This window comes from Pleurodeles waltl, chromosome 10, assembly GCF_031143425.1.
Source record: "Pleurodeles waltl isolate 20211129_DDA chromosome 10, aPleWal1.hap1.20221129, whole genome shotgun sequence".
Lineage (NCBI taxonomy): Eukaryota > Metazoa > Chordata > Amphibia > Caudata > Salamandridae > Pleurodeles > Pleurodeles waltl.
The window spans coordinates 181,821,382-181,847,318 of NC_090449.1; the positions used below are offsets into that span (position 1 = coordinate 181,821,382).

General features: G+C 44.2%; 1 protein-coding gene across 4 annotated transcripts in view; it reads left to right on the plus strand.

Moving 5' to 3' along the window:
- Positions 1–25,937, plus strand: part of LOC138261322 (uncharacterized) — an 888,401-nt gene that overhangs the window by 518,153 nt on the left and 344,311 nt on the right. For all 4 annotated transcript variants that reach the window (XR_011199068.1, XM_069210158.1, XM_069210160.1 and 1 more), the window contains 3 exons: positions 11,441–11,603; positions 20,379–20,465; positions 24,820–24,954. Coding sequence is in view for 3 of the 4 variants with exons in the window: in XM_069210158.1 (XP_069066259.1) it covers positions 11,441–11,603; positions 20,379–20,465; positions 24,820–24,954 (385 nt within the window). In the remaining variant the exon portion in view is untranslated. The remainder of the gene's footprint in view (positions 1–11,440; positions 11,604–20,378; positions 20,466–24,819; positions 24,955–25,937) is intronic.

Consider the following 25,937-nt stretch of genomic DNA (forward strand, 5'->3'; position numbering starts at 1 on the left):
CTTTTTTGTTTTTCCTCAAGAAAAATATTTTCAATATGGAGAAATACTTTGTCTATTATCATACCAATTTCTGGGGTGTTGTCTCCAAAATCAAACTTTGGAACCTCCCTCTTAGGAGAAGCTCTCAAGCTATTGCAGGGCTGTTAAACTATTTGCTCAAGGCTTCTGTAGTCCTACATACATTTAGCTTTGTGAACGGGAGATGTGGCCTAACAGTCAGAGCTATTGACTGAAATTGAGAAACCAGATTCGACCCTCGTCGTCAGTTCAACATCTTGAGGTTCTGTTCAAATCCCTTAATCTCCCTGTGCCTAAACACATAGGGGGTCATTCTGACTCCCGCCGGGCGCGGTTACCGCGCGCCCGGCGGGAGCCGCCAAAATACCGTACCGCGGTCGGAAGACCGCGGCGGGTATTTTGAGTTTTCCCCTGGGCTGGCGGGCGGCCTTCAAAAGGACGCCCGCCAGCCCAGGGGAAAACGACCTTCCCACCATGAAGCCGGCTCGTAATCGAGCCGGCGGAGTGGGAAGGTGCGACGGGTGCTACTGCACCCGTCGCATATTTCACTGTCTGTTATGCAGACAGTGAAATACAAGCGGGGCCCTCTTACGGGGGCCCCTGCAGTGCCCATGCCATTGGCATGGGCACTGCAGGGGCCCCCAGGGGCCCCGCGACACCCCCTACCGCCATCCTGTTCCTGGCGGGCGAACCGCCAGGAACAGGATGGCGGTAGGGGGTGTCAGAATCCCCAAGGCGGCGCAGCATGCTGCGCCGCCTTGGAGGATTCTGACGGGCAGCGGAAAACCGGCGGGAGACCGCCGGTTTTCCTGCACTGACCGCGGCCAAAGCGCCGCGGTCAGAATGCCCTAAGGGGCACCGCCAGGCTGTTGACGGTGCTCCCATGGTCGGTGGCGGTCAGAATGACCCCCATAATCTGGTGCTTGTTTAAAGAGTGCTAATGCCCTTAGGCCAAGTTTTTGTTATATAAAAACTACAAAAAAAAATGTTTGCCAGCTTTTACTGGTGTCCCCACCATGAAATGAACATAACCAGCCACTTGGGAGGAAGTCCATTGACACTAAGGGCCTGATTTAGAGCTAGGCGGATGGGTTACTATGTCACAACGGTGACGGATATCCTGTCCACCAAAATCTATTCCTGTAGAGTATAATGGTATTTAGATTTTGGTGGATGGAATATCTGTCACCGTTGTGATGAGTAACCTGTCAGCTGAGTTCCAAATCAGGCCATGTTTTTGCCATAGTGGCGAAAAGTAAATTGTAAGTAAACCCTAGTACAAATGACATTTTTTCTTAATCATTGACATGAATTTGAATTACTACATTTTGGTATTTGCATACATCCCCTTATGTACACAAGTACATTTGTGAACTCTTACCATGATAGTCACTTCATATTTTATGTAGGTTTACAATAAGACTTGGCCCTCTCAATATTTTGCCAGAACTCTGCACTCCAAGCAGAACGCAGAGCGGGCAAAACTCCCCCAGCAAAGCAGAATTTTTCACCAACCCCTAATCCCAGTAGAGAGTCTGGAGGTTGGCACTTGTACTTCAAAGGCATTGCCTCAGCTCACACTCAAAAGACTTAATACTAGCCCATTGGGCTCCTGTTCGGATAGGAAGTTTTCTGTGAGTGTCTCTGGAGAGCGTACTTCCCCTGCCTTACGCTTATCTCCAGGCAAGTCACTTAAAATGTACTGTATGTTTTCTACATGACAATCATGCATGCCCACTGAGGTCTTCCTGTTTACATGGATCAGCACTCTAGAGTTTAGCTCTGAGGCTGAGTGGGGCATGCATTATGTATTCCTATTTCAAATAGACTACAGCCCCCTCTACCCAGGCTGTGGTTGGCTGACAGTGGTGGCAGCAATACTTCTATAGACAGGGATACCTGTGTCCCTGTACCCTAGGGGATGGGTGCTACTAGACACCCTCCTGATAAAGTCTGTGCTGTTCTTTTTTTCCTGTGGTCCTTTGCCTTTGTCTACCTGCAATGTGTGTTTGAGAGCCAGTAGGATCTCTAGGGGAGAACGGTGAGATAAGTGATTGTGGTTAGTGTGAGCTGAGCTGTTCTGCTTGACATTCCAGCTTCCTGTTGCCCCTCCCTATTCCTCGGAGAAGCCTGGTGGGCTGGTGGGGGGGGGGGGGCAGATCAGTCAGCAACCGCGACTCGGAGAACCAGCTGTCCTGTGATGCTTTTGGAGCGTCTACTTGGAACAAAAGGACAATACAGACAGCTGCTCAAGATAAGGAAGCTTTCAGAACATCACCAGAGACAGAGGGAGACAGAGAAGCTTGAGCCCAGTCCTTGAAAGTGAGATCACTTTGCCAGACCCTCTCCAGTGCTGTGGGAGCTTGTGTGATGCTACCAGTTACAATCTGTGGCTGGTGAAGAGTGTCCTGTGGCACAGGCCCCCACCTTTTGTTTTGTGACATCCAAGGGTATCAGGGTGTACTGGCAGTCTGGCCAGCCACTACACTCCTACCGCTAGCCAGTGGCTACTGGACTAGTGGGACTGCAGTAAACTGTGCCAAGACATCAGGCACTTGTGATCAGATCCCTGACGCCACTAGGGCGGTGTCCTCACAAAGGACAAGGGGACACTTCTGTTCTTTGGGTGACAGATTCTGGGGTTGATCCGGAACATTTGACTTTGGGTCATATGCTGAAACTACATCATTTCAGTACAAGGATTGATATAATTGCTGTGGCGAATGAGATCAACTCTGTGCAACATGGTCTGTAATATGCAATGCTAATTACTGTGTGTCTACATGTTAACTGTGTTTTCATAGTACTTAGCATCTAGGCACTATAATACTGTTTGGGGTCAGAACTCTGGCCCAGACGCCTGTAGAAACATCTGTTTTTCACTGTTTATCCTAGTTTTATGTGTAGTATATGTCTCTTATGTTTATTACAGCACTTTTCTTTTGAAAAAGTAAAGCACTGACTGGACATTGATCTTATTAGCTGGTAGTATGTTATGCACTGTATTCTAAATGTCTAAACCCACCTCACCTTCTTGAGTAAGCTTTGGTTTGCTCTGACTCACTACCCTGAGAGAGTTAAGTGCTGGAGAGGAGTACTTGGTTATCCAGTTTTGGGTCCACTAGTACTGAGGCCTCAGGTCACCACCGAGGAACACTCCAGTTGAGGTGATTGGAGCGTGGTGACCTCTGTGTGCCCAGGTGCCCTGGTGCCCAGGAAACTGGGTCTAACCACTCCCATCTGTGGATTTAGCAGAACAGACGCACCTCCTCTGCTCTGACCTCGCAGCCCACATCAGAAACCTCACTTGGGCAAAACTTTCTGAACAAAGACCTTCTCATCGCATATTTCTTGTTGATGGCAGCCTCTATGACAATGCAGGTTTTTACACTGTTGTCTCGCACCTTCTCAGAACCAATGTATCACTTTGACTGTGCGAAGCACCCTAAACTCCAGATTTTGCATCGCAAGCCCTTGTCAACGGGATCCTTGACGACGAAGCAAGACCTCACATCGCAGCTCTGTAGCACCTTGAAACCGAAGCATTGCCTCAGCGGCACAACTCATCCTCAGCCTGGGACCTCAGAATGCCAATAGCAGCAATAGATACACCCACAAGCAGGACCTAAGGTACTCTTGTTCAGTGTGCCTAATTGGGTCCTTGCAGCCGGCCTGTGCTCCATCAGGTTCAACCTAAACCTGTTACTATTTCCCAGTCCAACGCAATCCAATATCCATAGTTGGCACTTTGTGCTTTTTGGCACTATTTTCACTGACATCTTTAAACCTGCATATCTCTGTTTCTACTGATTTTATATTTTTTGGTCTTGTTTTATTTATTAAAAACGACTCCATTTTTCTAAACTGGTACAGGGTCCTTTTGTGGTGTGTTTTCACTGTGTTACTGTTTGAAGTGTTGCGCAAATACTTTACACATTGTCTCTAAGTTTAGCCTGACTGCTCTGTGCCAAACTACATAATGGTTGAGAACAGGTTAATTTAGGGTTTGCTTGTGACTTCAGCCTGACAAGAATTGTGGTTCCTGCTTGAGTAGGTTCTGCCCCCCCCTCAACTAGTTAACCAATTTCTTACAATCAGTGCTTAGGTGCTGCATACATACTTTACACATTGGCTCTAAGTGAAGCCTGACTGCTTTTGTGGGAAGCTATCTGAGGGTTAAGCACAGGTTATTTTAGTGAGTTTTTGTGGTTCACCCTGACAAGGATTGTGGTTGTTGCGTGAGTGGGGATTCAGCCCCCTCAACCAACAACCCAATTTCTCACATTTATGTACATTATTATGTTTCGGAAATTCCGGTTGGACAGCCACTAATGGATACTTCTGGACATGTTGGTACACATGCAAGATTTACACAACTGCACCACAGGTCTGGAGAAAATTCCAGTTGTATCTTGAAACTGGTCGATGATGCATAGCACTATATATTGGTTGAAGTTGGTAATATATTTAAAGCAGTTAATTACTTTATATGCTGTACATAAATATTTCATTGTTCACTAGCCAACATGCTGCAGCAGTATGCAGTGGACAAAACCTTTGAAAGTTGAACGGGAATTACCACTGGGGTTGCTCCTGGTGAATGATTCCAGAGATGTAGGCAGGCCGTTTTCCCCCTACAAGCACCCGGTTTCCCTAACACACAGCTGTCTCCACTGCCTGCTTGTGTCATTCAATAAGATTCAAAATGGATGCCACTCAAAATGAACAGTGGAATCAGATCACTTGAAACGTTTCTTTGCACACCATCTGATCTCTCAGCTACGTAGACGTCGGGTAGATAGCAGTAGCTTTCTTGCCTCACTTGTGGTCACCTTTGTCAAAAAATTGCCTACAGCCTTTTTTTTAAACAAAATCATTATTTTAAATACAAAAAAAAAAAATTATTTTAATCTACTATAATTTGTGTTTTATATCTATAATGACAGAACAAAAGGCAAAGATGCAAGTTGTGGACAAAAAAGTGCAATTTACTGAAGGGTTTTCCTATTTGAATTTCCGTAGATGGAGGAAAAGGCACATTTTAGGAATGTCTAATTCTTACAGAAAGTGTGCAGAAAATGGCCGACTTTTGGACCAATTGAAATACACACGCACACAAACACAGATACTCAACATGCTCGACCCACCACTGACACAGTTATTTTGCACACAGGATCACCCTGGTCCGTTTCCAAACTGTACCTCATCTGTACTACAATATCTACCTGCTACACGCCGGCTTCCACGGGAGTCCTAGCCCAGTGCATGTCGGACTAATATGAAGAATCAATGTAGGCATTTGTCAGAAATGTCCCATAACAGAATTGCACACTCCATATTCCACCACTCATGAGATCCATCACTGTTGGAGTATAGTATTATATTCCGACCACCAATTTAGGTATAGGCATTCACATTTAATGGAAGGGCTCTTCAGGGCCTGCACATATCAAAATGCCGAATAGATTATATGAGTGCCTGGGCCATCAGAAGGGTTACTACATTCCAGTGATCAAAAGTGTGGGAGTCAAAACGACCCGTAGCTTGATGATGCATAAAGGGTGGCAGTGAAAGTTCATGCATTGCACCCGCATTGACTGCCCAGCCCCAGGCCTATCCAAGGCTCTCATGATGAACCGGTCCCTCCAGGCTCTCAATTTGTGAGCGAATGCAAGCGAAGGACATTTACATTTCCCAATGTGCTTCCATCATTCCCCGATTCTGGCCACAAATCTCTGTCTTACGACAAAGCTGTAATGGTTTATTGTACAAGGTTACAACAATTTATATGACAAATATCGAGAGACCATTAAACTAATTAAATACCTAGATCGTTATGTGCAGAGCATACAAAAGACAGCGTAAAACATCTCCGTTTAGCTGAAATCACAGGGGAGGATTTACAAAGGTATTTGCGTTTGCATGTGCTGATTCACTGTGATTAACAAAAAGAGAATTTGCAATCAGAAATGTATTTCATCAGATGTGAAATTACACCAGCGGGGTGCCATTTTAGCGTGCGATTAAACGGCAAGGTCGGTGGTTGTTGCTATTTCAAGACTAGGGCACACAGAAAAGAAAGTGACAACCAACTGGCTTGTAAGTTTGTTGGTCTTTCAAAACACATTTTAGATAGGTTCCCACCCTGAAAGCAAATACTCATTTACTTCTACTCTATATTCAGGCGACGACAAGGGGGGGGAGCTCCGTGATACATGGGGTGAGAGGGCACGTGGGGTACAGGGTAGGATAAAGGACAGGATTTCTCAAGGTGGAAATACATTTTCCTCATTGTTGAAAAAAGTGATTTGCTGTAAGCATTCAGAAATATATAATATACATCTCCAAATGCAAAACTGTTCACACTTGTGAGTACACCTGAATTACTTTAAGATGTGCTCGAAAATCAGGTATTAGATAACAAATATGCTTAAGCCTACAGAAGTAAGTTTCTGAACCTGGTGGGATTACTTCCATGAAAGTGTAAACATTAGTTACAAAATATGAAAAGATCAGTTGGATACTCCTCGCAGTGGAGGAGCTGTGAGTTCCTCTGCTAGATCATTGCCACATGAGATATATTTCTTAATTGGCCTTGTATGGTTCTTGGCTATTAGAGTGTACTTTGGGTCACCAGCCTTTACATAAGAGCTACTTATAATCAATCAAAATCATTCTGAGCCACTAATGTTTAGTCTAGTGACCATATCAAACCAGAATACATTAGTTACCACCCTATGCAAATTTAGCAGCAGTAGATACATCCATGCATCGGGCAGGGAAGGCAGCAATAATGTATGAAAGGCTTTGACAAATTGGAAAGCTTTGTCATGGGTAATACATAACTGCCCCTGGCACGAAGATAATAATGCTAGTAATAACTCTCCCCATTGCCACATGATTTACTATTAAACAATAGCAGATTTATTAATATTTTTAAAATTAAACCATATTTCACCTAACACCAGCTAATGAGTTCTCAAAATACCCACTTTTTGTCTCACATGACTCTTGGTATGCATATATTAATTGAGCCAAGCAAAAGCTTCTGATTTATTAGGCAGGCCTGCACACAGGGAGCTACTTAGAGGTAGCTGTGGAGAGCTATCAGTAGCTCACAAGCTACTCATTGGACAAGCCTGGTGTAGAATCTGCTATTAGAAAAATTAAACTCGTTAAATAGTACAATTGTCCAATAAATTTCATAGACTGAAGAGTATATGAAAGAGACTACTTTCTCCTTGTCTTACAAAATGTCTACTGTCCTTCGCCGGGATCAAGCGTGGCTCCTCCGCTAGGGTGGAGGAGTGCCGCCCTGCCACCAGCAGTGGTAGCTGAAACCTTTGAATACAAAATGATTCTAAACAAGTTTATTTTCGCTTTGTATTAAAAAGGGCATGGATTTGGGGGTGACAAGCCGTGAGGGGATTGCGCAGGGCACTCCCCTCAATGCGCATGTATGTTTGTCCGGCCGTCTCTTGCCGGTCAAACACACATGCGCACAGGGCTCTCTCCAGCCCGGCACTGTGTAGCCGGGCTGGATAGAGCCTGCACAGGCTCCCAGTCTGCCTGGGATCACCCTGGCTGGGCGCTCCTAGACAATCCTGACGCTCCTCAGACAGCATCAGGAGCGTCCGGATTGGCTGCAGGGCAGGCTGGAAGCCTGCAGCCAGTACAGAGGAGCAGAGGAGCGGAGCATCGCGTTGCAGAATTACTGTAAGTTTTTGTTTTTTATTTTATTTTATTCCCCCTCCCGCACTGCCCCTCCCCTTTTCCCTCCCACATGCCACTACTGCCTAGGATATTAAGTGATCCTAAGAGGAGCGCTCTACTGCAGCATCGTTTGTGAAGCCTTGGCCAGCTATAGGGAACGTTTCAGCTCCAGCCCTGTTTTTAGCGGAACGGAAGAACTACCAGAAGTTTTAAATCAAAATGGCTTCTGGCAAGCTAACACATAGGGGTCAGAGTGCAGTCAGGCCTTGGGTTAGCCTATCTAGCCCCTCCCCCTTTGTTAATATTCTATTGAACTTAGTGGTACCCAAAAGAAGCGATATCGCAAGGCGTGGACAATCACACATCCCGCACTGCAAAACGGAGAAGGCAATGAGATTGCAACCAGTCTATTAATTTGCTGTACCACAGTCATGAATTATTTCACAGGTGGGGCAGATTAATGTGTATGCATTAGCCAGAGATCTGTTTTAAATAACAGTGATTCACTTCAGTAAATTGTGTGCACGTCCATTAAGTGCAGAGGAAGAGATGGCCTGAGGCCAGCTCAGCGCCATCTATCCTTAACGACTTGGAACAGTCAAGACATTTTTTTTTGCTTTAAATGTAACCTGGTGTATTACTTCTAAAGAAGCCTACTGCTCGTTTTTCACTTTCTAAATGAGAATATATAAACACATAAATAGGCGCAGCAGATCTTTTTCTTAAACTGAACTCTTCATGAAATATTTTGCCTGAAATGTTTCTACTGAGTTTCCAAATCATCCTGCTGGACTCTAATTAACCTTTCCCTGATGCATACTGTCCTGCAGCGCTATATGACTGCTGAAAGAGCGCTATAAATCTATTGCACGATGACAACCGACGCTTTTAAAACACTGCAATAAAATTATTATTGTTTAATATAATGTGAGAGAATTTATATGTATGTATTTAATTATTTATATAGGGTATCTGAACCTCCAGGGAGTATTAACGTTCCCAGTAACAGTTGATGGCAAAGAAAGTAGAATATGTAAATTCAGAATTAATCAGTAAAAGAACAACTCTCCTCTTTAGGAGGAGAGAAACAAGGTATGGCTGTGGTCAGGGCGAAGAGTTGAAATTAAAACCACAATTAACGCTATTATGATCTCAAAATGGTTTCAACCTACTCAAATGAACAGTTATTTGGCAAAATGTCTGTGGTAGTGGCATTTACAAGCAATTGTGGATTTGTCACAAATCTAGACCTACAAATGTTTTTCTCTTCTTTCTTCATGCTTGGAAAATAATAATTGTTTTTAAAAAGTACCAATCTCTGCAGATGCAGATAGAAACTTCATCAGTTCAACAAATGGAGGCTTCTGAGTTTCTCTGGTAGGGCACAATAGTAGACTAGGTTCAAAACTCCAAGGGGAAAGCGCTCCAGAAGGCAGCTGGTACACCAGACAAGGATTATAGTATATCCAGCCCTGAGCATCTTCTAGATGACTTAAATGCACCCATGGTGCTGTGCAGATAAAAGATCATTGTGAGAGAGTGATGCATTAGGTCAGGAGTATTCAACATTGATGCTCAAGATGTCAGCATTGCAATTTTCCAGGAAAACCACTTAGGCCAGATTTACTAAAGTTTCCCAGAAAGCAGTGCAGCAAGGAAAGTTGCTGTCCGCGTTGCATGAAACAGAGCACAGTAGTGCGGCATATTTATAAAGATATGGTGTAGTGTAACTGTCGCCTTGTATTGGTGCACTTTGGGCTGCCTACTGTCACCGTAGTCACCCTTGTGCCATAGTCCAATGGTGACTGCATTAAGATCAGGATAGTTTATGTGCCAGGAGGTATACTTAACCTATCCTTTGAGGCTAATTTCTCTGTATATGTGTGCCACATAATACAACACTCTTGCAAACCTGAATTAATGAGGAGAAGTAAAGACATTTGTCTAGTGTCATTATTTCCACGCACAATCCCTGTGGACATGACTCCTGTCTAAGTAAAGACAGAACTCATGCCCCCCAGCCCAATGGCCATGCCCAGGGGACATAAGCCCCCTGGGCATGGCCATTCGCCGCAGTGCCATGTAAGGGTGCCCAAGTTAGGCCCCCCAATGGCACTTTGCAAAAAAAATAAAAATACTTACCTGTGATGGGTCTCCTATCCTTAGGTGTCCTCCAGGTGTGGGAGCGGGTGGGTGGGGGTGTCCCTGGGGGCAGGGAAGGGCACCTGTGGGCCTTTTTTCCATGGGCTCTGACCATGGAAAAAGGCCCACAGGTCCCCTAACGCCTGCCATGACCCAGGCAATAAATAATGGTGCTAAGCAGGCATAGAACCATTTTTAAGGCCCTCCTTGAGTCATTTTGTGCCCGGGAACGCATACCTTGTATCTCATTGACTCAAGGTAGTCTTCCGCAGGCAAATAATGACTTTAAATCCAATAATTTGGCGCTAGAAATGTCTTGCATCAATATATAAATATGGAGTTAAGTTTGCGCCGGATTTGCTTAAAAAACAATTACGCAAATCCGGTGCAAACAGAGTATAAATATGCCCCTTGGTGTGATGTGGTGGTTCTAGAGAGACTATAGCTCAAACAGAAGGCCATGGTGAGGGAAATTGGTCAAAGGTTATAAGTATCAAAGGTAAAAAGTATCAAAAGAAACTTCCTAGAGTGCAGGGGATAGGAAGAATCTTAGATGTGAGAGAGCACTCTGCAATGAATCCTGGTCTAACTCCACAAAGTCTGCTTACTTGTATACTCATCTTTAGCTCACTTTGCATTTAGAACTTTACCACAGTAGAGCTGTGAAACCTATTTAAAGTGGTGTTATCCATTGTATTTATGTAGCTTCATCAAAGTGGGCAAAAACATTTAGGTCTATGTTTATGGGTTTATGTGATGATTGGGACCTGTCTGTGGATCCAAACGGACAACCTGCTTTGTTTCCCTCACTGTTGTTAGTTAGTGTGGATTGATATGCATTCATTGAATGAGCATACTGCTTGCCGGAGCCTTTTTATCAGTGAAACCTATTACAACGTCCTAAAAATGTATTGCTCTAAGGGTACTGTGCAGCAAGGATGTTGGAGTTGTCTTTAACAATATTGTTAAACATTATTTGATCCTGTTGTTGTAAAGTGCAAATTCATGTGACACACATGATTGTTAACTACAGAGAGGCATAGATAGGAAAACATATTGTTACTACAGCATTTCCATGTAGGTGATGTTAGTGGCACACAGGAGAATCAATGGCCATACCAGCAACATATGTAACAAAGAAGTTGTTTCAACCAAATAGTAGGTGAACAGTGTCAACCTAAACTTCATTTGTTCTTTTTTGAGTTGATTAAAAGTGTGCACTACAGGCTTGCTGCCAGTATGGAATATGGCATTTGGGAATTATGTTTGTGTGTCTGCATGTTGGAGGTCAGGTTGGAGTGAGATATGCTAAGGGCCTGCTACTATGCAATAGCATATGCTCATTGCCTTTCCCTTTGGTTTACTATCTTGTCGTGCACTGGTGCTCATAATTACAACAGGGGCAAGTATCATCTATTTAAATCCATGACAGAGAACAATCATACATCATAGATAGATTTATGATGTTCATAGATATGAAAATGAAAGTCTTTATTATGAAAATGGTCAATATGTGTATAATTTAAGTGTTTTCTTAAATTCATTTTTGTTTTGTTTGTTATTCCAGGCATCCCTTCAAACTAGCTATTCCGCAGAGCTTTTTTCTTCAAGAAACTTTCACTGTGGATAAAAAGAAGAAGCATTACTTTCTGGAGACCAAGGTTGTGACTAATGGGAAGGAAGAAGCTGTCCAAACTCTTCTCTTTGGATACCAACCTGAAAATCCTCATGTGAGTGTATGTTCCATGAGCCAGTATCAGTTCCCAGAAATGGTTTGCACACTCAAGAAATACATTCAATGGTGGTGTGTCACTCTCAGTACTACAGCCTAAGAAATCATCCTTGTTAGACCTCTCATCCCTAGGGTGGTCCTCCATAAAACACTTTGCCTTGTTCCCTTTTGTTGGCCTTAGGGCTGTGTGCACTTTACCACTGCTAACCAGTGCTAGCATGCTTGTGCTCGCTTCCTGAGAATTGAAAACATTGGCTTTCACCTGATTGGTATTTTTAGTTTCCTAGTGAGACCCTAGTAAATTTATATAATAAATACCCAGAGCTGGTAAATTAAATTCTACTGGTGAACCCGTACCACTAATTGTGCCACCCACTTAAGTAGCCCCTGAAATCATGTCCCAGGCTTGCCATTACAGCCTATGAACAATTTGAAATTACCAATTTGACCTGGCAAAATAAACCCCTTGCCAGGCATAAAAAAACTTCTCTATGTAAGACATATAAGCCACCCCTAAGGTAAACAACCCATAGGGCAGTGTGCATTGTATTTAGAACAATGGACAGGTGTTTTTAAGTTTTATATGTCCTGATAGTGAAACACTCCCAAATTCATTGTTCACTACAGTGAGGCCTGCCTTTCCTATAGGATTGCCTTCCCTTATTGCATTTAATTAGTGATAACTTTTGCTTGGCAGCAGGTAGAAATTACATGTTTGGTGTCTAAGGAATTGCAATTTAATATCCTATTAATGGCAAAATCGGATTTTATGTCGCAATTCTCCAAATGCCACTTTTAGAAAGCTGGTATTTTCTTGTCCTAACCATTTGGTGCTTGCAATGTGTACTGGGTCACATGACTAGGTGTCATTGGCAGTCTTCCTCTGTGTATTCCTCAGCCACAAAATAGAGGGACTTGCTTTTGGCAGGATAAGATATACTAGCAGGATGAGTGGCAGAGCTCTGCACAGCCCCACTTGAGCTTCAAAGACACCATCTCCGCTCACACACAAATAACTTCACACTAGCCTAATGTGACTGCAAAGAGCCTGGGACCAGGGCAAGGAGGCAGGAAATTCCAGAACTTCTATGGGGGGAGCTCCAAGAGCTTTTTACATTTCAAAGCTGGCACAAGGTATAAAATTATAACCCTCAGACATACTCTTCAGTTGATTTCCGGACCTATGGAAGACTTTCAGTGGACTGCTCTTCTGTCTGTGGCCTGCTCTGTACTTCAGAAGACTGCCTTGCTGAACCTAGAAGACTGCCCCGCTGCCTGAACCTTACCTTATTCCCTCAGAAGACTGATCTACTGCTCGAGACCTGCTTTTCTGCTTGAACCAGAGAGCTAGTTGGCTGTCCTCCTGGTCAGAGCCTCAGGAACAGAAATAGCTCTAACCATCTTTGATCTGTGCTAAGACCAGGTCTGATTTAGTCCTGATCCTCCAAGTTGTACCCCTCAAGTCCTGGGCCCTTGCAAGTGGTGCTGATGGTGCCCACATGGAGAGTTGGGTCATCTGGCGACCAAGATGGCCACATGGTAGTGAACCCGCACTAGGAGCCCAAATACCCTACTTCAACATGCTGCTGCCCCGTATCCTCTGCCATCGGGAGGCCCCGATTACTATCAGCACTGTTTGGAGGACCGAGGAGGAGCGGGGCACGAGATCACATTGTGAAGGCAGCGGAAAACAGCTCTGCTTTCCATGCGACACTGCCCTTGCCTCTGAGGCCCCATCAGTGACAGGGGCCATGGGTGAGCCTGAGGCCACAGGCTTCAGAGCTGCGCCGGGTCACGTCATCTTCCCCTTCCGCACAGTGAAATTGCCTACATTGAATCCAGCGGGCATGCTCTCAACATTGGCACTAAGCTGGGATCAATCTGATCGGGACCTGGACATGACGCTGGGTGGGCCGGAGGAGCTACCAAGTGAGGCGATGGCAGATATTGCATCCAATGGGCTGTTATGGCTCCACCGCTACTCATACAATTAGATGCAATCCTGCTAACTCGGCGGAGTACCAGCAAGCACTGCCCTGCGTCACCCCCGGAGGCATGGTCACTGCAAGGAACTGCAGAGGCCTACAAGCCATGCTGCAAGAATGATAACGCTCGATCCCTTGCCCTTGCAGTGACTAGAATGATTAAGGGTGGCACATACATGCTCCAGGAATGACACAGAGGGACAGGCTGCCTGAATCCTGTTACCCTCAGAATTCACCTTGATTTCCCGCAGTCCTTCCGCTTCTGCGGCAGCCTCCCTCCTCTTCTGTAAAATGGGCCTTGCCGAGGGTTTCCCGCTTCTTTCACCCCATGTGCACTGATTGCGTTTCCTGTTGAGCTGGTCTCGGGGGGACACAGGGCCTCATGCAGACTCTGAGACATGAATCCTTGCTGCTCTTCTTGGTCTGTCACAATCACCTTCTCTGACTGCCACCCACTCATCCCAACATAGTGGCTGCTGGTGACCATACTGGCACTACAGGGCCTACTACACCCTCACCTGTCATTAACAGGCCTTGCACAATGATTTATCTCATTGAATATACAGCACAGGGATCCTAAGCAATGCAAGCTCCCCTTTGAGCTCTCTGGAGACTCTGGAAGGTCAGGAGCGCCCGGCAACACGGAGAGTGGAGCTGTTAGAGATGCGGACCATGACCACTCCTCAGGCACTGCTGCTATTATGGCAGAGCTCCATGTGGAGTTTCATACTATAGGTGCCCAATTCGATACCCTGGAGAGTAGAATTGATAGGCTGGTAGAGAGCCTCGATCATCAGAGTGTTCGGCTGGATGGTGAGGAGAAGCGCACCTTGTCCTTTGACGATGGCGCATCGGCAGTACATAAGTGGCTAGAGAAAATTGAGCACATACTTAAAACAGTCACCATCAAGAATGAAGATCTAGAGGCCAGGTCACACTGCCACAACCTGCACATTCTGGGGGTAGTGGAAACTATTCACACCGCCTGAATGGACCTCTTCGTAGAGCACCTCCTTTCAGATCTCTTTGGCCATCAGAATTTCACAACCACGTTCGTGGGACACCGTGCTCACCACTCGTTTGGACTGAGCTATCCCCTAGTGCGCCACTGCGCCCCATCATTGCTTGTCTCCTGAATTTTCAGGATTGAGACATGGCACTCCAATTAGCACACAGGATCAGAGAATTTCAATATCAAGACTTTCCTTCTTCTCTGACTTCACTATGGCGGAAATATGCAGATGTCAAGAAAAAACTAAAGAATCTGGGCCTGGCATATGGCATGCTCTGTCCAGCCCACTTTAAGGTCAATGACAAAGTCTGTATTTTCAACGCCCCGTGGATGTGCTGGTCTTCTACAAACAATACAGCAAAGGTGGCTCACCTCACTGCGCGTCACACCTGTGTGCTCCCCCCCCAGATGTGCATGCATTGATCAGTACGGACCTCTTCCCATTAGACTGATGTCCATCATAGCCGGACATGGACTGCTCACCTCCTAACCCTCTGTGGCTAATCTGCATTCAGAACAGCAGCTCTTCTGTTATATTTGCATCCTGGTGATGTTGTATCTTTGTTAACTCTTGCGACCTGTTTGAACTTCAAAAGCTTCATCTTTAGCCATCAGAGGGACTCTGGTTCAGATGTGTTTTTGTTAGCCAGTGAGGTGTACACCACATTGCAGACTATTGAGTTATTTGTATTTTTGTTGTTTTATTTGGGTTCAGAGACTTGCTGGGTGGGTTCTTGCCCAGTATGTGTGGTGAGTTGGGGTTCACAGGTTTATGTTTGTTTGCTCAACTCCCTGGAAGGGACCATCCTCTCAAAAGGACGCGGTCATGTCTGCTTATATGACCATGTTTACAGGGGTTGCATGACATTTGGGGCACAACAGTTGAACTTCCATCCCTATCCTGAAACATTCAGGGCCTAAACAATCCACGTAGGGGCAAACTGGTGCTCCAGTACCTCACAGACCACGGTATAAAAATAGCATTCTTGCAGGAGACTCATCTTCCCCTAGAAACTTACACTCATTTGCCTCTTTGATATTTCTCCAATTAAAGTGCATACTCATGGGGCTGCGCATCTTAATCCACAGATCCATCCAATTCCACTCCACAACTCACCTTACTGACAATGAGGGCAGGTACATTGCAATCGTAGGCACCCTAGTGGGCCAAACCTCCCTGCTTCTCAATGTGAAAGCCCTGAATGCGGACTCCCCAGACTTTATTTACACCCTGGCATCAGTCTTCGGGCTTGTTGAGGCAGATCATATCATACTTGGGGGTAGAGCACTTTAACCTCCAATGAGTCCTCCCCTAGATTCCACATCCATATCCCATTGTGCGCAGCACTGCCTACATTACCTTTGTGACACACACATGTTCTGAGGGATGCCTGGTGTTTGCTCCATGCTAAGATTCTATTCTACCTCTTCACAACACGTAATCTTATGTAGACTATTTGTTCCTATCAGCCACAGCTGCTCTGTGGCTGCATGATGTCACCACTCCCCATGTGCCCTCTCAGACCACTCCCCTGTCCATATATTGTTGGTCTTATCGTACAGGTGGGAATTGAGCAACGCTGGCAATTTCTGCATAGCGCCCTTCTGGACAAGGTATTCAGGTCAGAGGTCCGTCCTGCTATAATTGAATACTTCAAGCTGAACAAAGGCTCAGTCTCAACACAAGTAACCCTCTGGGAAGCTTTTAAAGCAAAAATCAGTGGTATACCGATCTCTTCACAACGGCCTGGCCCCTGTTGAAACTGCCCTGTGCGACATTGATGGCGAGGCCAAAAGTTTTACTGACTGTGTTTCAAGAGCTGACTGAATGAGAAGTTGCAGTCCAAGGGAAACAGGCTGGGGCCTGATGCTATCGGAGGGTAAAACGACCTGGCCACACTCTGGCACACTTGCTTCAACCTCCCAGGAGCACTGCATACATTCCAGAACTGCAACATCCTGATGGGACCAGGGTGACTGACAATACTGACATCCTGACGGAGCTGATCACATCTCTACACTGCTAGTAGTGGACACGGCTAGAGTAGACTAACTGGCCGAAATTGCAATGGTCTGGATCACAGGCACCCAGTAACAGGTCCTTAGCGAGCTGATCCCTAGCGACAAGATCTTACAAGCAATTGACTCTCTAGCCAGGTCCAAAGCTCCCAGTCTAGATGGGCTCACTGGGAATTTTTATAAGGCTTATAAACAACTGTAACTCCAACAGCTAGTGCCAAATCACTAGAAGTGAGATCCTTACCCCCAAAACTGCATGAGGCTGACATCACAATATTAGCAAAGTCCAGTAAGGACCCACTACACTGCATTTCATATCGGCCACTATGGCTATTTAATTTTGACAATAAGATTTTGGCCAAAGTGCTGGCCAACAGGTTGTCACTTTTGCTAGATCAAATCATATCACCCTTGCACTCTGGTTTTGTTCCACATCACTCCACTTTTCTTATCCTACTTACAGTGTTCTTGGTGCTCAACAGAATTTTCCCTCCCACAGTGTCAGCAGCAGTCGCTTTACTGAATGCAGAAAAGGCATTGTATTCACTGAATTTAATGAAGCTAGGACTCCCTTGGGGTTCATTGCACTTGTTATGTTATTATATTCCTGTCCAACAGCCCACATAAGATTTAATGGCTTGCTTACAGATGCTTATGACATCACCAGGGGACCAGGCAGGGATGCCTCTTATTCCCACCCCTGTTCATAATAGCCATGGACCCCTGGTTGGACATCTTCAGAAGAAGCACCTCCACCAGGAGCTGCCTTGAAACCAGGCCCGTTATTATTGTCCCCATATGCTGATGACATCTAAATATTTCTCCGAAACACAGCTAAGAATTTAGCACCCATAGTTTGGGAGACCATCCACTTCTGCACCTTGTCTGACATGACTGTTAACTGGAATAAAACTGAGCTCTTTCAGCTTGCGGATGAGCCTTGTTGGTCATGTGTGAATTCCCCCTGAAATGGTGTAATGGCCCCATCTGCTACCTTGGCATTCTGCTGCACCAGGTAATCAGACTGAATAACAGCCCTGCAATAGACAAATTGATGACACCGGTCGAGGGACAGATTTGGCTGCCTATGTCAATGGCGGGCTGGATTGCCATTATCAAAGTTGTTGTACTTCCCCTCTTTCTATATCCATTTTTAAATATTCCCATCTTTTTCACTAATGCATTTCTTTACCACATTGAGAACCCTTCTGTGGTTAATTTGCGTGTACCGGAAGCCCTGGTTTAGTTGTGATACTTTAGTGCTCCCCTATGATAGAGGGGAACACTAAAGCTCCCCTACGATAGAGGGGTTTCACATGTTCAACTTTACTATCTGGCTGCCAAATGTAATTTCACATAGACTAGTACCATTGTGATGCCTGGCTCCCCTATGCCATACAAGAACCCGACCAGGTAGAAACCACACTGCTTCCCTCCATCCTTCCTTGGGGTCTGCCTCTTGACCCCACTGACATTTTGACACTTTTCCACCTCCTGCTGGGCATAGAGGAAGCTGCTTTGTATTCTTGGGGGAGCTCCTCTACTCCCCCACACCTCCATTAGCAGATAACCAATGGATCCCCTAACGTGGGAGAAGCTGGTTCAACAAACACTGTCACACCATGCTTCACATACATTCGGGGGCACGTTCCTGATGACCACGTCCTCTCTCACTCTGACGTTGTACGCTTTGCCCATGCTACCCCAATGGACCATTTTGTCCTATCCCGCATCCAAAGTGCCCTCCGTGCACACATCCCCTCATACCCACTAGTCCCGGAGGAGTTCACCCCCCTGTTACTGGTGGCAGGCGCTTGGTGTCCAAACTCTACCATGCATGTGTGGCTCAATTACCAACTCAAGATACTAGACTCTGGGAAACCTGGGGAAACAATTTAGGTTGGCTTATCTCTGATAAAATATGGTTCTATTGCTGCAACCAAACCAAGCTGATATTACCTAACCACAGACACAAGCTCCAACATTAGAAATTTCTACAGAGCACATACACCACACCTAGTGCCCAAGCAAAGATAGACCCTTTGACATCCTCCCATTGTCTGAAGTGCCATTCAGCGGACACAAACTTCTTGTGCTTGACTAGGTCTGTGGCATTGTGGGCAGCTATTGGAACTCAGTCTTCACACAACTTTCCCTGATGGTTGGGGCAGACCTGGAGCTGGATCCGTTCCTCCCCTTACTAGGGTATGTTGAGAATATACAGCGTGGAGTCTGCCGATTCACAGCTATACCTCTACTGCTTACAAAATGGGAGATCGCCATGCACTGGGGCAGTCACCATCACCCATCTGCTTCTGACTGGTTAAAAAGCATGACATACCGGAACACCCACAGTGAAATATATGCCATGCTCTAACCCCCCACATCAGACCAAAAGACATATGGTAACCACTTCTGGAATATTTGTTGTTACAGGAAAACCTTTTCTTCCTCAAATTTCCTCCTTCTACTTGTCATAAATGTGTTGTCCAAGCTGTGCCCAGCTGCTGGCCCCTCACTGTTTGATGTATCCACTCTCTATTACTCTATGTATCCAAATATCTACTTTTGTTGAATGACCCTTCCTACCACTGTATCTTGTAATGTATTGGTTTTCATTATGCCTATTTTATGGGCTGCCCTTCCCTGTATGATTTTTGTATTCTTTCAAAATGATAAATAAAGACCCCCAAAAAGGCACCTAGATATACCTAATCCAAAACATGGGATTTTTTTTTTTTGCCAAAAAACTGCTCTAGGAATCAAGAGGAGATCAGGGCCTATCTGCTCACTGATCTACCCAAGATGCATCCCGGTCGGCGTGACTTCTTGTTATTTCCTGTTACCTTCTTCTCTGCAGCAGCAAATACTGTTCAGTGGCTCCTTGCGGAAGGAGTATCTGGCATCATGGAGCCCTCATGGACTACCGCCTGCAGCTTCATCCCACTTTTAGTTTTCGATTTCCATAAAAGATACTAAGGCCCAGATTTATCAAGGACTTGCATTGCCCTGCATCACACAAGGTTACACAAGGCAACACATGCCCTTAAGTTAGAGTTACTAAGACACGCAGAGTCACGTTACGTGGGCCTCTTATCTTGCTAAACCTGGAGTACGCAAGGCAGCGCAAGTCACTGCCTTGCGTTCCCCTGTGTTGGGAAGACTTTTCATAGGCGGAGAATGGGTGTTCCCATGAATCCACCCATGGTTTTTGGTGTGTTCCCAATTTTACTAAGATTAGTAAAAAATGACTATTTTTCTAAATGAATGTGGGATTTGTATTGTGTTTTCACTTTATTACTGTTTGAGTGCTGCATTAATACTTTACACATTACCTCTAAGTTAAGTCTAACTGCTTTTGTGCCAGGCTTCCAGAGGGTTAAGCATAGGTTAAATTGGTGAGTTTTTCAGGTTCACACTGAGAAGGATTGTGGCTGTTGCTTATGTAGGGCCTCATCCCTCCTTAACAAACAATGCAATTTCTCAGAATCCTAATTTCCAATATTATTTTTATATTAATGCTAAATGATTGCCATACCATGAAAGTGTAGAATGTAGGCAAAAGGATGTCATGTATAACATTTTGCATTTCACATCATTTATTTATTCTCTATTCATGTAAAAAAAGTCAATATTTCAGTAAAATTGAAGATAATGATGTAGCATGCTCAAAATCTATATTTAATTTGTTTCTACAGTTGTGTATGTCCATTGTTTTGTTACGTGCTATAGATAGTCATGTTTTCCTCTCTTACAGGTTTGTGCAAGTCTAGCTCATCCTTATACCAACAGGGTTTTTCCAAAGAACATTGACATATGTGCCTCTGTGCGAAGCCATCGAACTGTAAGTGTTTTTTTGACTTGCTCCCTATTTAAAAAAGAAATAAGTGAAGGCCTAGATTTGAAAAACCTCCAGGCAATGCAGCACAGCAGCCAAAAAGGCTGCGCTGTGTTGCATGACAGGGAGGAAGCAGGAGAGCACCATATCTACAAAGATATGGCACTCTTCCCTCTCCCTAGCTCTGGGGCTGATTGCAGCTGCTGTGCACCACCACACACCTTTGCGCCATAGTGCAAAGGTGTGTGTGTGTCTGAGTCTAGCATAGACCTTCCAGTATGCTTAGACACACTTTAAAACGTTTCCTACTTTGTATGCATGCTGGGCAGTGCGGCACACATGCAAAGTCGGGAAAGAAAGGAGAAATGGAAACATTTCTTCTTTTAAGGCCTGTTTTCAAATGGCATTATCTTTTGTCTAATAATATTTTTTGTAGATATGGTTTTGCATCAAAAGGCATGGGTAGTTGACCATGTACCACCCATGTAATACCCCTTGGCGCTATGTAAAGCAAAGCAGTGCTTTGCGTTAATTTTAGGGTACTTTCCAACACAAAACAAGTTTTACATTAGAAAGTAAATTAGGAAAAAAACATTATGTGCTGGTTAGCAACACTTTTGTGACGCTAACCCATTGCAAAATGTTTGTAAAACTCCCCCAAAGTATTTTATAGGGCATAAGAACTAACATTCTCATGGAAATAAGAGGGTAAAAAGTCAGCCTCTGGAGGGGATTGGTCCATGAACAATTTATTCATAAGGAGTCCCCCGTGAAGGTGCAAGCTGGCTCAGAGGCTGTTAGTGGTTACATATTCTCCAGAAGAACACTTGAGCCAGTCAGGGTAGCACTGGCTGGATGGGACATGCAGGTACAGACATAAGTAGGTAAAGTTGCAGAATTAACGGTTGTGGATTACCTGTCTGGAATACTATTTGGGAAGAACTGGAAGTAGTTTTGTCTTGTCATCAGTGTAGTTCTCACCAACTGGTGCATCAAGGGGCAAAGCATTGTAATTCTTATGTTGATGCCTGGCCTTAAAGTGTCACAGGGCTGTTGCCCAATAAGCTACTTCTGCATACTGGAAGAAGATTCCTGCTTCATTTATCCACCGCACAAACCCTGATGGCTCATTCATTAGGCGGGCAGGCTTTGTGAAATTTTAGCAGATAATCTGCTAAAGTTAAAGACAAGAGGCCAGATTTACTAACATTTAACGCAACTCACCTCAGCAAGTCAGTTTGGAACTCTGTATCGCATCAGATTCAGAGATCAGGAATGTGCCATATTTCCTAAGATATGGCGCATTACTGCTCTCTCTGCCCTGGCACTATGTGCAGCTTAACGCTAACACAGGCACTTTTACACCATGGTGCAAGGGTGCCTGCGTTAGAGGCAGGGGTGTTTTTGTGCAAGAAAGGACACAATCCTACACAAAAACAATCTTTATAATCTTTTTCTGATTTCTATGTGTGCTGCAGAATAAAAGGAGGAAATAACAAGGAGAAATAAACATATTTCGCCTCATTATGCCTATTTGGGGATGGTGTACCACTTTGACGCATTCCCAGGTTTACTACCCCTTGTAAATCAGGGAATGCAGCAATATCAATGGGAGGATGCATGAGAATGCCCACATTCCACTCATGGAATGCCTCCCCAATGCAGAGTAATGCAAGGCAGTGACTTGCATTGCTTTGCATTTTTCTGGATTTAATAAGCTATGCCGCGCCACGCATAGTGGCTTTGCTTGGTTTAGCAACTATCACTTAAGCCTTTGCTTTGCCCTGTGTCACCTTGTGTAATGCAATAGCAACGCAAACGTTAGTAAATCTTGACCAAGGTATGTTGTGGTTGTTGTACTTATCACTAGGAATTTGGGGATTTTTACTACTAATACTCATGCTCTGCTTACAAGCGGAACTGTGGTCCAATGACAACACCAGTATTAAAAGGGCAAAGAGCTATACATGCATCTCAGAAAATTCACTGAGGCAAACAGCATACAGGAAGCAAAGATTTAAAACAACACCTCTAATTTTATTTGTTGCATATTGAAATGATCATCCATTTCACAAAAGCGCAAGTGCAAGGTACAAAATGATTGAGAAAGAAACATAATAGCTGGGCTTACAAGTCCACAAGCATTCTGAGTGCCAAGCAACCATAGAAGATGATTTTATGCCCCAGAAAGAAACAATTCTCCTCAATATGCCAGTTTGTTTTTAGACTAAGCAAATGCGTTGTGATTCTAGTGAGTATTTATTGTACCTAGTTCACCACAGATGTGAAAGAAAAGTCATTCTTGAAGGTACTTTCCCAAATAGGCAGCTTTCCCCCTCAGACTCCCAGAAAAGGAGGAAAGTTACCAGTCATCAAATAAGAGCAAATGTCTAACTCTCAAATCCTTGGGATTTGTAACTCTGGATAAAGATGCATAGTACAAATAGCCACAGGGTAGACCCAAAGATCAATGGGACAGCAGTGGTTAAAGGATGATGATGCAAAATGCCACTTAGCAGGCACCTTCTATCATAAAATGCCATTTCTGCAAAAAGCCCTGACAAATCCATCACATTTTGGTTAACTGTTAGTTAATGCCAGTGTATTTAAAACATTTTGCAAGCTAATAATATATCACTGAAAATAGTGCCACCCATTCATTCATACAAGTGGGACGGTGCTTCCTATTTTTTTTATGGGGCGTGAAACTGATCTAGGTTCGGTAATGTGGAGGAGGGAATAATAACTTGTTTTTCTGCAGGGCTTTATACAACCCTACTGCTGTGTCAAAATGCTCTGAGTGACTGCTATTACTATTACCTAAATTAATGGCAGTCAGTTTACTGAGCTCAGAAAGATAGAAGGCTGGGCCAGCCATGCCGGGATTCAAACTCTTGATATCCCGATTAGCTTAAGTTTAAGCAGTAAGCGTTTAACTCAATCACCTACAAACTGTAGAAACAGTTAACATGGATTGTTATAGCCAACAGCTCTATCTTGCATTTTAAATACAAACTAAAATATGGAAAAGAAGCCTGCTGCAGTGAACAACAAAGCCATACATGATTGGTTTCTGTTGATTGTGCATACATGAGATAAAGGCTCAGGGGCAGATTTATCAAAAAGTCATGCATCACAGCAAGACAGTTTCCTGCACTGTGCTGCCTTGCATACAGGGAGAGAGCATAAATGAGGCATATCTAATAGGACATGACACATTCCTGCTTTCTCCCTTCGCTGGCACACTGAGTGCTGCCTAGCACCAACTTAGGCGATCTTGCACCTTGGTGCAAGGGTGCCTGCATTACAAAAGGGGTCTACTTTTGTGCAGTAAGGGAGACATTCCTGCACATAAACAATCCTTTGAGGCATTTTCCTACTTCTACGTGCGCTGCACAATACACAAAGAAAGAGGAAATGAGTAGAAATAAATATATTTCTCCTTGCTACACCTCATTTGAGAAGGTGTACTATTTTGGTGCAGTCACAGGTTTACTGACCTTAGCAGACCTGTAATTGAGTCTTAACCCATGGGCAGATGCATGGGAATGTCCATGCTGCTCCAATGGAATGCCTTCCCAATGCAGAGTAACATAAAGCAGTTATTTGGGCTAGCTTGTGTTACTCTGGATTTACTAAGCCACGCAGAGCCATGGAAGGTGGCTTTGCATGGCTTAGTAAATCTCACTAAAGGGCTTGCATTGCCTTGCATCACCCTGTGAGCCCTTTCTAAATCTGAGCCTGTGTATATGATATAAAACAGTCCTTTATGCATTGCAAATCAGGCACTCCAGAGAAAGTGGCATCTACTAAAGAGCCAATGACATGAGGTGACAGAGACACACTCCTCTAGTTGCAGCCAAAGGCCACTCTATGTACCTGTTACAAAATTGGTTATAGTAGGTAAATCAAACAGCTATACTGTCTAGTCAGACATACAATATGCACGAGGCTGAAAATAAAATGGAGCAATTGGACATTGTTGATGTTTCTAATTTTCAAGAGCATGTTTGAAATGCTTTGCAGTGTCTTTCAGCTAGTACATAAACACCTTTTACAGTGACAAGTTGGCTTATCAGTGCATAACTTGCTGCTGTTTTTAATGCTCCCAGATTATCTGCTGACAACTGGCGGGATATGAGGCTTAAACTTTGGAATCTGGGCAAAACCAGATTAAGAATTTTTATTCTGAGGTAGTTGAGATGAGTTCTATTAAACTGTCCTGTGCTAGCACTTTTTCTTTACAGCTCTTAGAAAGAGCACATTTTGTTGTAAAAAGCACTTTTATATCATACTAAAGACGTTTACATTTGTGTTTCTGCTGCTTTCTTTTTACCTATTTGCTGCATTTGCATTTCAGTCAAACCTTGAACTTGAGGCAAGTGTAAAGATGAATAAGAAGGATGTCGTTGGATTTGTGGGCATTTACCAAAACAAATCAAGTGACAGGGATGCGTGGTACTTGTTTCGCATGAATATGAGCCACTCATTTCAGGTATTGTATGAATATCATTGGTTTATAGACTTTAGTTACTTTTAAGAATGATGGGAAAACACTGTTGTAGAACATGAATTTGGCAGTGTCCAGGAACCTCTCACTTTTTCATAACCGTGCTGTATGTAAGGGTGGGCGGTGAACTCCGCTCTGCTCTTGGAGTTTGCAGAGTTTTTCCCACTCCGAGCTTTGCTAAGAGCGCATAGTTCCAAAAAACTCTGTGTAGCTGATTTTTTCTTCACTCGCGCTCACCAACGTTAAGTTGGCAAGGATGAGCGAGGAAAATCTTACTCCAGGCCACCTCCTGACGAGATTTCTCTATGTAGGCAGTTGCAGATGGTAGCTACCGCTTGTGCTGAGAAACCCTCTGTTCACGTTCAGGAAGCCTCTGCTCGAGTAGAAAATCTACTCAAGCGGCAGAAAAGAACAGTGCTCTCTTGTGCTGCATGTGGTGCAGTTTGCTCTGATTTTACAGTGCAGGCCTAATGCCCGGCGCTAAAAATCAGTGCGAACGGCATGATCTAACACACTCTGATGCTTTGTGGAACACCGTATAGCGTGGCAGAGTGTTTTTCTCTATAAGAGTGGAGTAATGGCAGCCACTCATATCTACCTATACTATATTTATGCTTTGCCTAACATAAATGAGGACTCTGTACTACATCATACAGGTTGTTGTATGCTTGGCACAACATATGATTTATTTACAAGATGGCACATTACTTACCAAAAGTTAACTTCCAGTAGGATCAAAATAGACAATTCTTCCTTCAGAGGTACATAAAATGAGTACCACTTAGTTAAAAATTATAACCCTTACATTGACATGACAAGAGGAAATTTGGTTTTGGGGACGTGATGTAAACAGCATCAATTCAGTACAAGATTGAGCAGTAACTAATTTGTTACTATATGTTGCCCTAAAGAAGAGATTTGTGTGTAATCTGCCAGTCACGTTTTGCGAACATCCTTCATTTTGAGGC